This window comes from Oncorhynchus mykiss, chromosome 2, assembly GCF_057628025.1.
Source record: "Oncorhynchus mykiss isolate SJ-2025 chromosome 2, ASM5762802v1, whole genome shotgun sequence".
Classification (NCBI taxonomy): Eukaryota; Metazoa; Chordata; class Actinopteri; order Salmoniformes; family Salmonidae; genus Oncorhynchus; species Oncorhynchus mykiss.
Genome location: NC_143023.1, coordinates 99,758,965 through 99,773,183, shown reverse-complemented (window position 1 = coordinate 99,773,183; position 14,219 = coordinate 99,758,965). Strand labels below are relative to the sequence as shown.

At 41.9% G+C, this 14,219-nt stretch overlaps 2 protein-coding genes across 2 annotated transcripts in view; one reads left to right on the top strand and one right to left on the bottom strand.

Moving 5' to 3' along the window:
- Positions 1-925: 925 nt before the first annotated feature.
- Positions 926-13,957, bottom strand: duoxa (dual oxidase maturation factor). The gene is made up of 8 exons (XM_036960764.2): positions 13,763-13,957; positions 10,618-10,786; positions 9,842-9,899; positions 9,394-9,528; positions 7,203-7,410; positions 2,525-2,742; positions 2,111-2,304; positions 926-1,759 (listed from the first exon to the last, which is right to left on the bottom strand). Exons 2-8 carry the CDS (start codon positions 10,762-10,764, stop codon positions 1,700-1,702), a joined length of 1,020 nt encoding a protein of 339 aa, XP_036816659.2. The 5' UTR covers positions 10,765-10,786; positions 13,763-13,957; the 3' UTR covers positions 926-1,699.
- Positions 13,935-14,219, top strand: part of duox (dual oxidase) — a 42,806-nt gene continuing 42,521 nt past the window's right edge. The window contains exon 1 of the mRNA XM_090214029.1: positions 13,935-14,086. The gene's annotated coding sequence lies outside the window, so the exon portion shown is untranslated. The remainder of the gene's footprint in view (positions 14,087-14,219) is intronic.

The following is a 14,219-nucleotide window of genomic DNA, read 5'->3' as shown; positions in this document are numbered from 1 at the left end:
ATAGTATATAATATTAAGGTAATGGTATATCATATTACGGTAATAGTATATAATATTAAGGTAATAGTATATAATATTACGGTAATGGTATATAATATTACGGTAATGGGATATAATATTACGGTAATGGGATATAATATTAAGGTAATAGTATATAATATTACGGTAATGGTATATAATATTACGGTAATGGGATATAATATTACGGTAATGGGATATAATATTAAGGTAATGGTATATAATATTACGGTAATGGTATATAATATTACGGTAATAGTATATAATATTAAGGTAATGGTATATAATATTACGGTAATGGTATATAATATTACGGTAATGGTATATAATATTACGGTAATGGTATACAATATTACGGTAATGGGTATATAATATTACGGTAATGGTATATAATATTACGGTAATGGTATATAATATTACGGTAATGGTATATAATATTACGGTAATGGTATATAATATTACGGTAATGGGTATATAATATTACGGTAATGGTATATAATATTACGGTAATGGGTATATAATATTATGGTAATAGTATATAATATTACGGTAATGGGTATATAATATTACGGTAATGGGTATATAATATTACGGTAATGATGAAGGCCAAAGATATTACTGAAACGTGGGTTCTTCTTACACATATATTTAGGTGACTGATTACCTTAAACATCAGGCCTTAAACATCAGGCCGTCCCAAACCGAACCCTATTCCTCTTACAGTGCACTACTTTTTCACCAGGTGCCAACAGCGCTCTGTTCAAAAGGAGTGAACTTTAAAGAGAGTAGGGTGCCATTTGTGTGCCAGACCAGGTACAACGAGAATGTATTAACTTGTATATTACTGTACGAATGTATTGTGAGATGCTGAGAATATGATTGACAAAACCGGTAACAAGACTAATTATTGCTTTCCAAATGTGTTTTAAATAAAAAAATGACATTTATTACATGCAATGATGAACATGAAAGTCAAATATGTAAAAAAAACAAAAAACAAATGTAAAGTCACTTATTGTGCTCCAAAATGTCGCACCTGTTCCCTAGTGCACTATGAGCCATAGGGGTTCTGGTTAAAAGTAGTGCACTATGTAGGGAATAGGGTGCCATTTGGTTATAACACAATAAGCACATCGTCAATTACTTGAATACCTGACTCAATTATCTCCAGTAAAAAAAAAATGTGTGTGAATCTCGCAATTTTTTAAAATACATTTTCGTACACTATTTGTACATGACATTTAATACAACTCATCTAATAACAACCAATTATGGCATTGACAGAGTAGAACACATTTTATACACATTATTTACAGTACAGTACAAGAGGCCTTTGTAAAGGAGGTCACTGTGCTAGTCTAGCAGTACCACTTCCTCCCTCGTCGCCTCACAGCCAGACTGGAACCCAGGACATCCGGTTGTTGGGGACTCGACAGAGGCTAATGTCTCGCCCGTGACCTTGACAACGTTTTAACCAACTACGCTGTCGAAAGGCTAGGGATTCAATAGTGCGGTAGAGACCTTTCAAGCTGGGGAGTGAGGTTATGAATCTGACTCCAATCTGACTTAGAGGAGTTGCCAACAACCGGGTGTGTCCGGTTTTCAGGGATATACTTTTTTTTTGCTGAAAACCAGATGTGGGAACTCCGCTCAGGTGTGTTTTTACACCTGCTACGTTAGGTCACATTGCGATTGACAGCTCCTGGAGTGACGGTTGGTGGCTGTCCTTCTGAATTTCATCCTGGAACACATAAGAAGAAGAAAAATATTAAGAGAATATTAACCTATTACTACAGATGTAGGATCTTAATTTGATGACCCTGTTGTGTATTTGAGGTTTCAAATAGGCTTCTAAAGTTTGTAATTTCCACTTAGAAATTTCAGACTTGATTTTGGCTAGTAAAATGTCCATTAATTATATTACAAATACAAATGCACATTTCTTGTTGCTGCAGAATTATTTTCCTGCTGGCTCAAATTAAGATCCTACATCAGTAGAGCTACAGTAGTGATGGTGACTCTTAGAGGGCAACTAAATGAAGCCCTGGACCAGAGCTAGACTTGCATCTACTTATTAAACTGGCAGACTTACCGTAGGAAGTACTAAGGTTGTCAAAGGTGTGGTGGTTACGCTTGCCAGGAAGTTGGAGTTCAGGTATCCCTCTCCAAAATAAACATCTTCATCTTCGTCGTTGTCCACCTCGACGCTGAAGGCCTCTCGTATCTTCTCAGGGATCAGACAGTCCAGCAGAACCACCAGGATTCCGATGACCAGACACAGGACACCTGTAAAACAACATGGATGCCTTTTTAACAAAATGTCCTTTAATGTTGTCATTAGTGTGGATAACTTGGCTCTTTCTCAATTAATCTTTCCTTGTTTCCTAGAGCCGTTTCTCCTAACCTCCTAACCTCTTGAGATGGAGGCTAGGAGAGAGGACACAAAGGAATTGAGGAAAGTTTAAATTGAGGAAAGAGCCTTCAGCTCTGGTAAACCTTTCCTTACCTGTGGCCAGTGCCAGCCAGAAAGAACCGCTGTACTCTGTCTGGAAGGCTCCAGAGGTGCCTATGGTGAACAGACAGGTAGGCAGGTTCCTGATGGTGGAGAAGGAGGCCATGGAGAAGAAGATGAAAGCGGCAGTGGCCACCATCATGTAGCCGGCGTACAGGATGACAGGCATGGAGAACAGCACGTTGGCTACCATCCAGCAGCAGAACGCTGTCCTGGGGAGGGGGAAACGGCACTTGTTTTACATTTGACAGTGTATGTACAGTCAGAGGGTTTTCAATGGTTCTGGATGCCACTTCAGTAACCCCTACGTCTTACCCTACCCTCACCCCCTCAAAACATGAACCCTGAACACCTAACTTAAACCTTACCCTACTCTCACCCCCTCAAAACATGAACCCTGAACACCTAACTTAAACCTTACCCTACCCTCACCCCCTCAAAACGTGAACCCTGAACACTTAAACATCATAACTTTGATCTCCATCCCTATGATTCCAATAATGGCACCAGAGGGGATGGCTGCCTTTTTACGGGCTCCTAAACAATTGTGCAATTTTTTTTCTCTCGCATTGTTTGTAACTTCTTTTGTACATAATGTTTCTGCCACCGTCGCTTATAACCTAAAAAGAGCTTCTGGATATCAGAACAGCGATTACTCACCTCGAACTGAACAAAGATTTCTTTCTTTAATGAGTCTGACGCAAAGGATATACTGTTTCTCCCAGGCCAGGCCCAAATCCCCGTCATTCATGTGAAGAAAAGACGGAGATCCGGGTACGTTGTGAGAATTCGTTGGCGAGTGGGTAATCTGCCTCTATCATCCATTCTATTTGCCAACTTGCAATCACTGGAGAATAAACTGGATGAGCTCCGTTCGAGACCATCCGTCGTGTCTGAACGACGACATGGATAATATACAGATGGCTGGGTTTTCCGTGCATCGGCAAGGACAGAACAGCTACACCTGGTAAGACGAGGGGCGGTGGTGGGTGTCTATTTGTAAATAACAGCTGGTGTGGGATGTCTAATATTAAAGAATTCTCGAGGTATTGCTCGCCTGAGGTAGAGTACCTCATGATAAGCTGTAGATCACACTGTCTACCAAGAGAGTTTTCATCTATATTTTTCGTGGCCGTCTATTTACCACCGATGATGGCACTAAGACCGCACTCAACGAGCTGTATAAGGCCACTCAACGAGCTGTATAAGGCCACTCAACGATCTGTATAAGGCCACTCAACGAGCTGTATAAGGCCACTCAACCAGCTGTATAAGGCCACTCAACCAGCTGTATAAGGCCACTCAACGAGCTGTATAAGGCAATAAGCAAACAAGAATCTAGAAGCAGCGCTCCTAGTGGCCGCGGACTTTAATGTAGACAAACTTAAATCCATTTTACCTAATTTCTACCAGCATGTCATATGTGCAACCAGAGGGGAAAAAAACTCTAGACCACCTTTACTTCCACACACAGAGACCACACAAAGCTCTTGCTCATCCTCCTTTTGGCAAATCTGACTATAATTATATCCTCCTGACTCCTGTTTACAAGCAAAAACTAAAGCAGGAAGTACCAGTGACTTGCTCAATATGGAAATGGTCAAATGACGCAGATACTACACTACAAGACTGTTTTGCTAGCATACACTGGAATATGTTCCGGGATTCATCCAATGGCATTGAGGAGTATACCATCTCAGTCACCGGCTTCATCAATAAGTGCATCGACGATGTCATCCCAACAATGACCGTACGTACATATCCCAACCAGAAGCCATGGATTACAGGTAACATCCGCACCGAGCTAAAGGCTATATCTGTCGCGTTCAAGGAGCGGGACACTAATCTGGATGCTTATAAGAACTCCTGCTATTCCCTCAGACGATCCATCAAACAGGCAAAGTGTCAATACAGGACTAAGATTGAATCCTACTACATCTGCTCTGACGCTCATTGGATGTGACAGGGCTTGCACACTATTACGGACTACAAAGGGAAACCCAGCCGCAAGCTGCTCAGTGACGCAGCCTACCAGACGGGCAGAATGTCTTTCATGCTCGCTTCAAGGCAAGCTACACTGAAGCATGCTTTTGAGAGATCCAGCTGTTTCGGAAGACTGTGATCGCGCTCTCCGTAGCCGATGTGAGAAAGACCTTTAAACAGGTAAAAATTCACAAGGCCACGGGGCCAGACAGATTACCAGGATGTGTACTCAGAGTATGCACAGACTAACTGGCAAGTGTCTTCACTGACATTTTCAACCTCTCCCTGAACGAGTCTGTAATACCTACATGTTTCAAGCAGACCACCATTGTCCTTGTGCCCAAGAAAACGAAGGTAACCTGCCTAAATGACTACCGCCCCGTAGCACTCACATCAGTAGCCATGAAGTGCTTTGAAAGGCTGGTCATGGCTCACATCCACACCATCATCCCGGAAACCGTAGACCCACTCCAATTCGCATACCGCCCCAACAGATCCACAGATGATGCAATCTCTATCTCACTCCACACTGCCCTTTCCCACCTGGACAAAATAAACACCTATGTGAGAATGCTGTTCATTGACTACAGCTCAGCGTTCAACACCATATTACCCTCAAAGCTCATCAATAAGCTAAGGACCCTGGGACTAAACACCTCCCTCTGCAACTGGATCCTGGACTTCCTGACGGGCCGCCCCCAGGTGGTAAAGGTAGGCAACAACACATCTGCCACACTGATCCTCAAAACGGGGCACCTCATGGGTGCATGCTTTAGTCCCCTCCTTTAATCCCTGTTCACCCATGACTGCGTGGCCAAGCACGACTCCAACACCATCATTAAGTTTGCTGACGACACAACAGTGGTAGGCCTGATCACCGACAATGATGAGCAGGACAACAACCTCTCCCCCAATGTGAGCAAGACAAAGGAGCTGATTGTGGACTATAGGAAAAGGAGGGCCGAACACGTCCCCATTCACGTCGACGGGGCTGTAGTGGAGCGGGTCGAGAGTTAAGTTCCTTGGTGTCCACATCACCAACAAACTATCATTGTCCAAACACACCAAGACAGTTGTGAAGAGGGCCCGACAATGCCTTTTCCCCTCAGGAGACTGAAAAAATTTGGCACAGGTCCCCAGATCCTCAAAAATATCCACAGCTGCACCATCGAGAGCATCCTGACAGGTTGCATCACTGCCTGGTATGGCAACTGCTCGGCATCTGACCATAAGGTGCTACAGAGGGTAGTGTGAACGGCCCCAGTACATCACTGGGGCCAAGCTCCCTGCCATCCAGGACCTATATACTAGACCAGTCACACAAGTCATAGATGGTTCTCTCTGCTACCGCACGGGAAGCGGTACCGGAGCGCCAAGTCTAGGTCCAAAAGCCTCCTTAACAGCTTGTACCCCCAGCCATAAGACCTCAGGTAGAATATGTAGGCATTTTAGTATATATTAATAAAAATAAAACCTAACCTGTACCCTCGCACATTGACTCGGTCCCGGTACCCCCTGTATATAGCCTCCACATTGACTCGATCCCGGTACCCCCTGTATATAGCCTCCACATTGACTCGGTCCCGGTACCCCCTGTATATAGCCTCCACATTGACTCGGTCCCGGTACCCCCTGTATATAGCCTCCACATTGACTCGGTCCCGGAACCCCCTGTATATAGCCTCCACATTGACTCGGTCCCGGTACCCCCTGTATATAGCCTCCACATTGACTCGGTCCCGGTACCCCTTGTATATAGCCTCCACATTGACTCGATCCCGGTATCCCCTGTATATAGCCTCCACATTGACTCGGTCCCGGTACCCCCTGTATATAGCCTCCACATTGACTCGGTCCCGGTACCCCCTGTATATAGTCTCCACATTGACTCGGCCCCGGTACCCCCTGTATTGACTCGGTCCCGGTACCCCCTGTATTGACTCGGTCCCGGTACCCCCTGTATTGACTCGGTCCCGGTACCCCCTGTAATTGACTCGGTCCCGGTACCCCCTGTATTGACTCGGTCCCTTGTACCCCCTGTAATTGACTCGGTCCCGGTACCCCCTGTAATTGACTCGGTCCCGGTACCCCCTGTAATTGACTCGGTCCCGGTACCCCCTGTAATTGACTCGGTCCCGGTACCCCCTGTAATTGACTCGGTCCCGGTACCCCCTGTATTGACTCGGTCCCGGTACCCCCTGTAATTGACTCGGTCCCGGTACCCCCTGTATTGACTCGGTCCCGGTACCCCCTGTATTGACTCGGTCCCGGTACCCCCTGTATTGACTCGGTCCCGGTACCCCCTGTATTGACTCGGTCCCGGTACCCCCTGTATTGACTCGGTCCCGGTACCCCCTGTAATTGACTCGGTCCCGGTACCCCCTGTATTGACTCGGTCCCGGTACCCCCTGTATTGACTCGGTCCCGGTACCCCCTGTATTGACTCGGTCCCGGTACCCCCTGTATTGACTCGTTATTGTTATTTTATTGTGTTATTTTTTGTTGTTGTATTTTTTTACTTTAGTTTATTTAGTAGATATTTCCTTAACCAACAATGCAGTTTTATGAAAATATAGTTAATAAGGGCTTGTAAATGAACATTTGATTTAATTTGACTTGATGCTTAACATTAACCTTCATATCTGGTGGTGAAATATCCACTACAGGTGTTTAGATCTAGTCAGCTTACCAGAGAGTGGCCGAGGCGTAGTGCCCAGAGTTTCTATACTGGTAGATGAGACCACAGGGGTTGTTGAGGGTAAACTTCTCAGCGATATAGAGGATGGGGTTAGGTAGACCTCTCTCTAGGGCATCCTCGTACTCCTCGTCGATGGTGTCTCTCCACTCAAACATCTCGTTGTAGTTGATGGTCTCGTTCAGTTGATTCACAGGATTCCCTGGAAGGATAGAGAGACCATAGAGGACAATGGGCTGTTATAATCCATGCACTTATAATACACATGACAAGTTATGTGTCACAATCCCAGACCGAGAGCTACAGCACTGGTAACCTGTCTGTCACTGGTAACCTGTCTGTCACTGGTAACCTGTCTGTCACAACCTGTCTGTCACTGGTAACCTGTCTGTCACAACCTGTCTGTCACTGGTAACGTGGTGGGAGGCAACCTGTCTGTCACTGGTAACCTGGTGGGAGGTAACCTGTCTGTCACAACCTGTCTGTCACAACCTGTCTGTCACTGGTAACCTGGTGGGAGGTAACCTGTCTGTCACAACCTGTCTGTCACAACCTGTCTGTCACTGGTAACCTGGTGGGAGGTAACCTGTCTGTCACAACCTGTCTGTCACAACCTGTCTGTCACTGGTAACCTGGTGGGAGGTAACCTGTCTGTCACAACCTGTCTGTCACAACCTGTCTGTCACTGGTAACCTGGTGGGAGGTAACCTGTCTGTCACAACCTGTCTGTCACTGGTAACCTGTCTGTCACAACCTGTCTGTCACAACCTGTCTGTCACAACCTGTCTGTCACTGGTAACAAAAAAAAAAACTAAAAAAGCAAGCTATTCTTTCTAGTCTATCTTTTCCTGCATGGGAGTCCAAGAGCTAAGGAGCGTTATCTAAGGAGAGGCCAGCGAAGAACAGGTGCTTGGGTATTACGCAAGAGACTGAGGCTATCAGTTAGAAGCTTATTAAACATAGGCCATCATTCATTAGCCAAATATAAGACTAAACCTGCATTGAATGTATTACCTGAAAGAAATAGGCTAGGACATCTATATATAGGACTATGTATATCAATCTAGAACAGGATGATCTATTTTGGATACAATTTGAATGGAATTGATGGAGAGAGAGAGAAAGACCACTCGCTTGTGTACTGATTAAAAGCAACGATATATGAGTGTTTTAAAACTTTGCAGCTGGAATTTAAAACAAAATAATCCTTACAATTAAAAAAAATATATATCAAAAAAATAAGGTGACCCCATGAAATCCAGATGGAGATGTGTCAATTATCTATTTTTATATTACTGTAGCATAGCCTATGCTGCAGGAAATGTAGGTCCACCTGTCACAGTAAATAATAAAAGTCACCATGATGAGATGATAGGTCTACATACTGAGATGAACTGTCGGTTTCCACCCTGAGCGTTGATCATGCAGTGACCAGAGAGAAGGCCGTATAGAATCCAGATTTAGACATCCACACATATATATCATTTTAACAGTTTCCATTTGCACGTCATGTTCATATAAATCATGTATTATAATATTTTATTATAATTTACCGGTTTCTCGCTGTTCAACACTATATATTACGTCTCCTTTGGTTCACTAGTTTTCAAGTGACGGTTGATCTCAAGAAGACTCGAGGCTCTAATCGCTGCCAGAGGTGCTTCAACAAAGTACTGAGTAAAGGGTCTGAATACTTATGTAAATGTGATATTTCTGATTATTTTTCTTTATTTATTTGCTAAAATGTATAAAGAAAAATAGTTTTGTCTTTGTCATTATGGGGCATTTTAGAATAAGGCTGTAACGTAACAAAACGTGGAAAAAGTCAAGGGGTCTAAATACTTTCCGAATGCTCTGTATAAGTACTCTGTATTAGTAGATTTATGGTCATTCCGGTGTCTGCATTGGCGGCACAGCATTTACGGGGGCATTCATACTTGCTGAGCAGAGCAGAGCTGTTGTGAAGGAAGTTGTGAAAGAAGTGAGTGTATTTATACAGGAAGTACCGCCCCCGCCCACCTACCAACCAATCATGTCAATGCGGAGCTATATGGAGCTATACGTAGTCCGCACAGCGATGCGGAGGCCCTATAAATTTGTCATATTTATTTGAATGTACATTTAGGGTCAGTTTAGCTTCCCCCCTAGCCTATTGGACTCACCGCCTAGGGTCTACGGGGCTCACCTCTTAAAGTAATGTTGATGCCGTACAGTCCAACATGCAGGCCCACCTCAGCGTTCACCTCCTCACTGCTGAACGACTTGTAGGTAGCGTTGGTGGTGGTTCGGGCCTCAGCCCAGTCACTGGTGAAATTCAGTGCTGAGATTGAGATTGAGATTGAGATTAAGATTGAGATTGGGTGTCATACTAAAAACAACAACAATACTATGAACTACTTTATAGCAGTTGATTATCATTTGTTTTGATGTGAGTTTACTGTGAAATAATTGACACCCTCTCGACCAATCTGAATCGAGTAGCCTTTTCAAAAATTCTTTACATTACGTTACATTACAATCCTGTGGTATAAAAATAAATTATAAATATGTAGAGAGTTCAAAACTCTTGTATAGTGTTGCAAAAGATGATGATGTGAAATTGATAGAAATGTCCAGCTAGGTACAGTACTTACCTACGATTACCACGCCTATGAAGAAACTGATGATGATTCTGAACATCCAGAACAGTCTCTAGAAAAGAGGGTTTGAGGACACAAGTCAGGTCACGAAGCATGTACCTACCTTCACTGACTGACAGCTATAATACATGTTTTATTGTTTTATTAATCCATTTGATGTTAATCACATTCCAAGGGGAAATAATCAGTTTAAGTCAATATGTATCTACATTGAGAAAATTATATTATCTAATCACAGGCTACAGTAGGTATACGGAGTCAGATTTGTGCCAACATAAATGGAATGTGAAGATCAATCGAGTCTGAAGATTCCATTTCTGTTGGCATTAATATTGTTTATTATTTTTATTTTATTTATTTCACCTTTATCTAACCAGGTAGGCAAGTTGAGAACAAGTTCTCATTTACAATTGCGACCTGGCCAAGATAAAGCAAAGCAGTTCGACACATACAACGACACAGAGTTACACATGGAGTAAAACAAACATACAGTCGATAGATAATACAGTAGAAACAAGTCTATGTACGATGTGAGCAAATGAGGTGAGATAAGGGAGGTAAAGGCAAAAAAAAAGGCCATGGTGGCGAAGTAAATACAATATAGCAAGTAAAACACTGGAATGGTAGATTTGCAGTGGAAGAATGTGCAAAGTAGAAATACAAATAATGGGGTGCAAAGGAGCCAAATAAATAAATAAATAAATAAAATAAAATAAATTCAGTAGGGAAAGAGGTAGTTGTTTGGGCTAAATTATAGGTGGGCTACTCACCGACTTGCCTCTGATACCTGGCAGAATAAGAAGGAAGCTGACCGTGAGGACCAGGAAGACCAGGATAATGGTGAGGAGGTGGGTGCTGAAGATAAAGGAGGTTCTTGGTAGGGGGTAGAATGGGTAAATGTCATCGTAGAAGGTCATCTTTCCTCAGGATCTCCGGGGGCTGAGAGCAGACAGCGTTGACCAGAAGAGACAGTGTTGGAGTGTTAAGAGCGTCTCACTTACTGGCTAAAGATCCAGAGATAGGCGATACATTGAGCCATCAGTTCATTACTATATAGTAGGGGATAATGTACACTGGGGAATTGGAATGTCACATAATCCCCCCCCCCCCAAAAAAAAATACTTCAGAAAAAAATTACTTAATAAAAAAATAATTTACAGATGCACTCCAGGGGCCAGTTGCACCAGTTGGGGGTAAAATAAAGTTGGTTTTAAATGCTAGGTCGGGCATAGATACTTTGGGATCAGAATTTAAACTTGTTGCACCAACCAAAAATAAGACTAGTCGTAGCTAAATCCGGCGTAAACAATATGCGTTCATGAGATTTGATGGTTGCTAGGCGTGGGGATCCGTCATGATAAATCAATCAATGTCAGATTTTTGTTTCCCGGAATCTCCAGTTGGACATTTGGTTACAATTAGGCTGGGAAAATGTTAGTCAAACTGAGATGAGTGTTTATGATGATAATCTTTGGTCTAGTTTGCTCGTCTAATGGTGTTATCAGAACATTTTGCTAGCAAGTTAGCATTTCGCTAACATTTTGCTAGCATGTTAGCATTTCGCTAACATTTTGTTAGCATGTTAGCATTTTACTAACATTTTGCTAGCATGTTAGCATTTAGCTAACATTTTGCTAGCACGAAAGCCTAGATTAACAGGTGGGTTATTTTGCTCTTCACTCACATAGTAGCCTAGGCTATATTATCCTGACTAAAAGCCCTTGACTTGTCTGATAATTAATCAATGTGATTTTCTTTCACTAACTTTCCTTCTGTGTATTTGTTTACTTGATATCTAATCAGACACATTTAGCATGCTTTAATGTAGCATAAATCAATTGTATTATTTAGCTGTCGACTCGTGCATAGCCATCTCGAAAAGCCCTCGGAGGTTGTGACATATGAACACGAGACTCACATCCTTCTAAAAAATATATATTGCTATTATTTTCTCTTTATATCATGAAATAAGATTGTCCCAATGTAACATCCTATGCCTACTCCATACGTAGCTCATAGAAGGGAATACGACCAGCTGGTGCAACAGGTACACGTTTTAGGTCCTGCATAGAGCACATTTTACATCGGATTTAGAGTTACGACCCACTTAGGACCAACTGGTCCAACAGGCCCCAGGATCTTAAGCACAACAAACAAATTGAATTTGAAACACATCACACGAATATGATGACGTGGTACACAATTTGATGACCTAGTACACAAAAAAACATCCTGAAGGGGCCCAGGGCTGGGTCTTTTTACAAAAACGTCTGTAGAGTCCAAATGGTTTGAGCTACAAACTATTAAAAGCTATCTATGAAAAGCTGAGACTCTCATGGACACTCGCAAGCTACATAAGAGTTGTTAGAAGGTAAGGGGTTCTTCTACATAGATCATAGGAAACCCCAGGACATAGTGTCTATAATACTGTATGGGGTTCTTCTACATAGATCATAGGAAACCCCAGGACATAGTGTCTATAATACTGTAAGGGGTTCTTCTACATAGACCATAGGAAATCCCAGGACATAGTGTCTATAATACTGTAAGGGGTTCTTCTACATAGACTATAGGAAATCCCAGGACATAGTGTCTATAATACTGTAAGGGGTTCTTCTACATAGACTATAGGAAATCCCAGGACATAGTGTCTATAATACTGTAACTGGTTCTTCTACATAGACTATAGGAAATCCCAGGACATAGTATCTATAATACTGTAAGAGGTTCTTCTACATAGAAGATCATAGGAAATCCCAGGACATCGTGTCTATAATACTGTAAGGGGTTCTTCTACATAGAAGACCATAGTAAATCCCAGGACATAGTGTCTATAATACTGTAAGAGGTTATTCTACATAGAAGATCATAGGAAATCCCAGGACATAGTGTCTATAATACTGTAAGAGGTTCTTCCACATAGAAGATCATAGGAAATCCCAGGACATAGTGTCTATAATACTGTAAGAGGTTCTTCTACATAGAAGATCATAGGAAATCCCAGGACATAGTGTCTATAATACTGTAAGAGGTTCTTCTACATAGAAGATCATAGGAAATCCCAGGTCATAGTGTCTATAATACTGTAAGGGGTTCTTCTACATAGATCATAGGAAATCCCAGGACATAGTGTCTATAATACTGTAATTAGCTCACAGTTGCCGTCAAACTACAAACAGTAGTCACTGACTAGTTGGGATATTCATTTCCCACTGAGCAAACCATTTCTGTATTTACAGGATTCATATAAATTATTTTTTATCCAGTTTTTGCTTTGGTTGACCTTTAATTTGTATGTAGACATTTGCCAATTAAACTCATGAATGCAACAGTTTATGTCCACTAGTTTTGTGTTCTACTTGTAGTCCTGGTTGTCCTTTAAAGAACATGGTAAAACACCTCATTGTGAGACTCAATATAAAGGCTGGACATGAAGATAAATGAAAGGACGATAAATGGAAAGCTGTTTTTTGTTGTTGTTGTGGTCTCAGGATGTATACTATATATTATATCACTTAAAGAAAGTATTTTATTTCTGAATCAAGACAAGATCATTTTTACTTGAACATACTCTCATTTGGTACGCCAATTTTTTTTTTTGGGGGGGGGTTTCATACAAAGTGCTTTAAGAAACCACTCTGTTGTGACTAAGAGCACATTCAAACTAAACAGAGTACGGGTACAGTAAGTGGATACTCTTGCACTCAAGTTTACCCTCTCTGGCAAACTATCACTGACCAAAGACCCATCTCAAATTAGACCATGCAGGTTTGTAAGCAACAAACACAACAAACAAAACACACAAACAAAACAAATCTAACATCTACCTCTGAACCACCACTATGCTATTGTCATGTCATGCATAATAAGTATGCTTAAAATAATATAAAATTAATTAATTAAGATAATGCTCACCTGAAAGTGCAAAAAAAGTAGCCCAGCAGGTCAAGACAGGGACAGAAAGATGGAAAAACGAATGTAGTAACACAAAGGAGAGAGACTTATTTTATACCGGGCACTTCTTTTGTGTATCTTTAGGCTTGCATTGATTGGTATTTTGGAAACAGGTGTGTGAACCGGTGACGACCATTCCTACAAGGAAACGCATGTGTCAGTATATTATGAGAACTTAGGTCTTTGACACACTGTTGGCTGTTCTTCCAGAGCACCTTTTCGCTCACCTGGATGTTTCGTAACTCCGGCTCTTCAGTACGCATGACATTTCATTCTCAAAATTGGGTAAGTTTTCCAGTTAAAAAAAAATGTAATTAACATGTCATGTCTAAAATCTTTCTTTAGTGTTGTTTCTTCCTTCCAATGTACAACTACTCTATACGTGTCAGACACAATTTAATTATAGCAGTAATTAAAG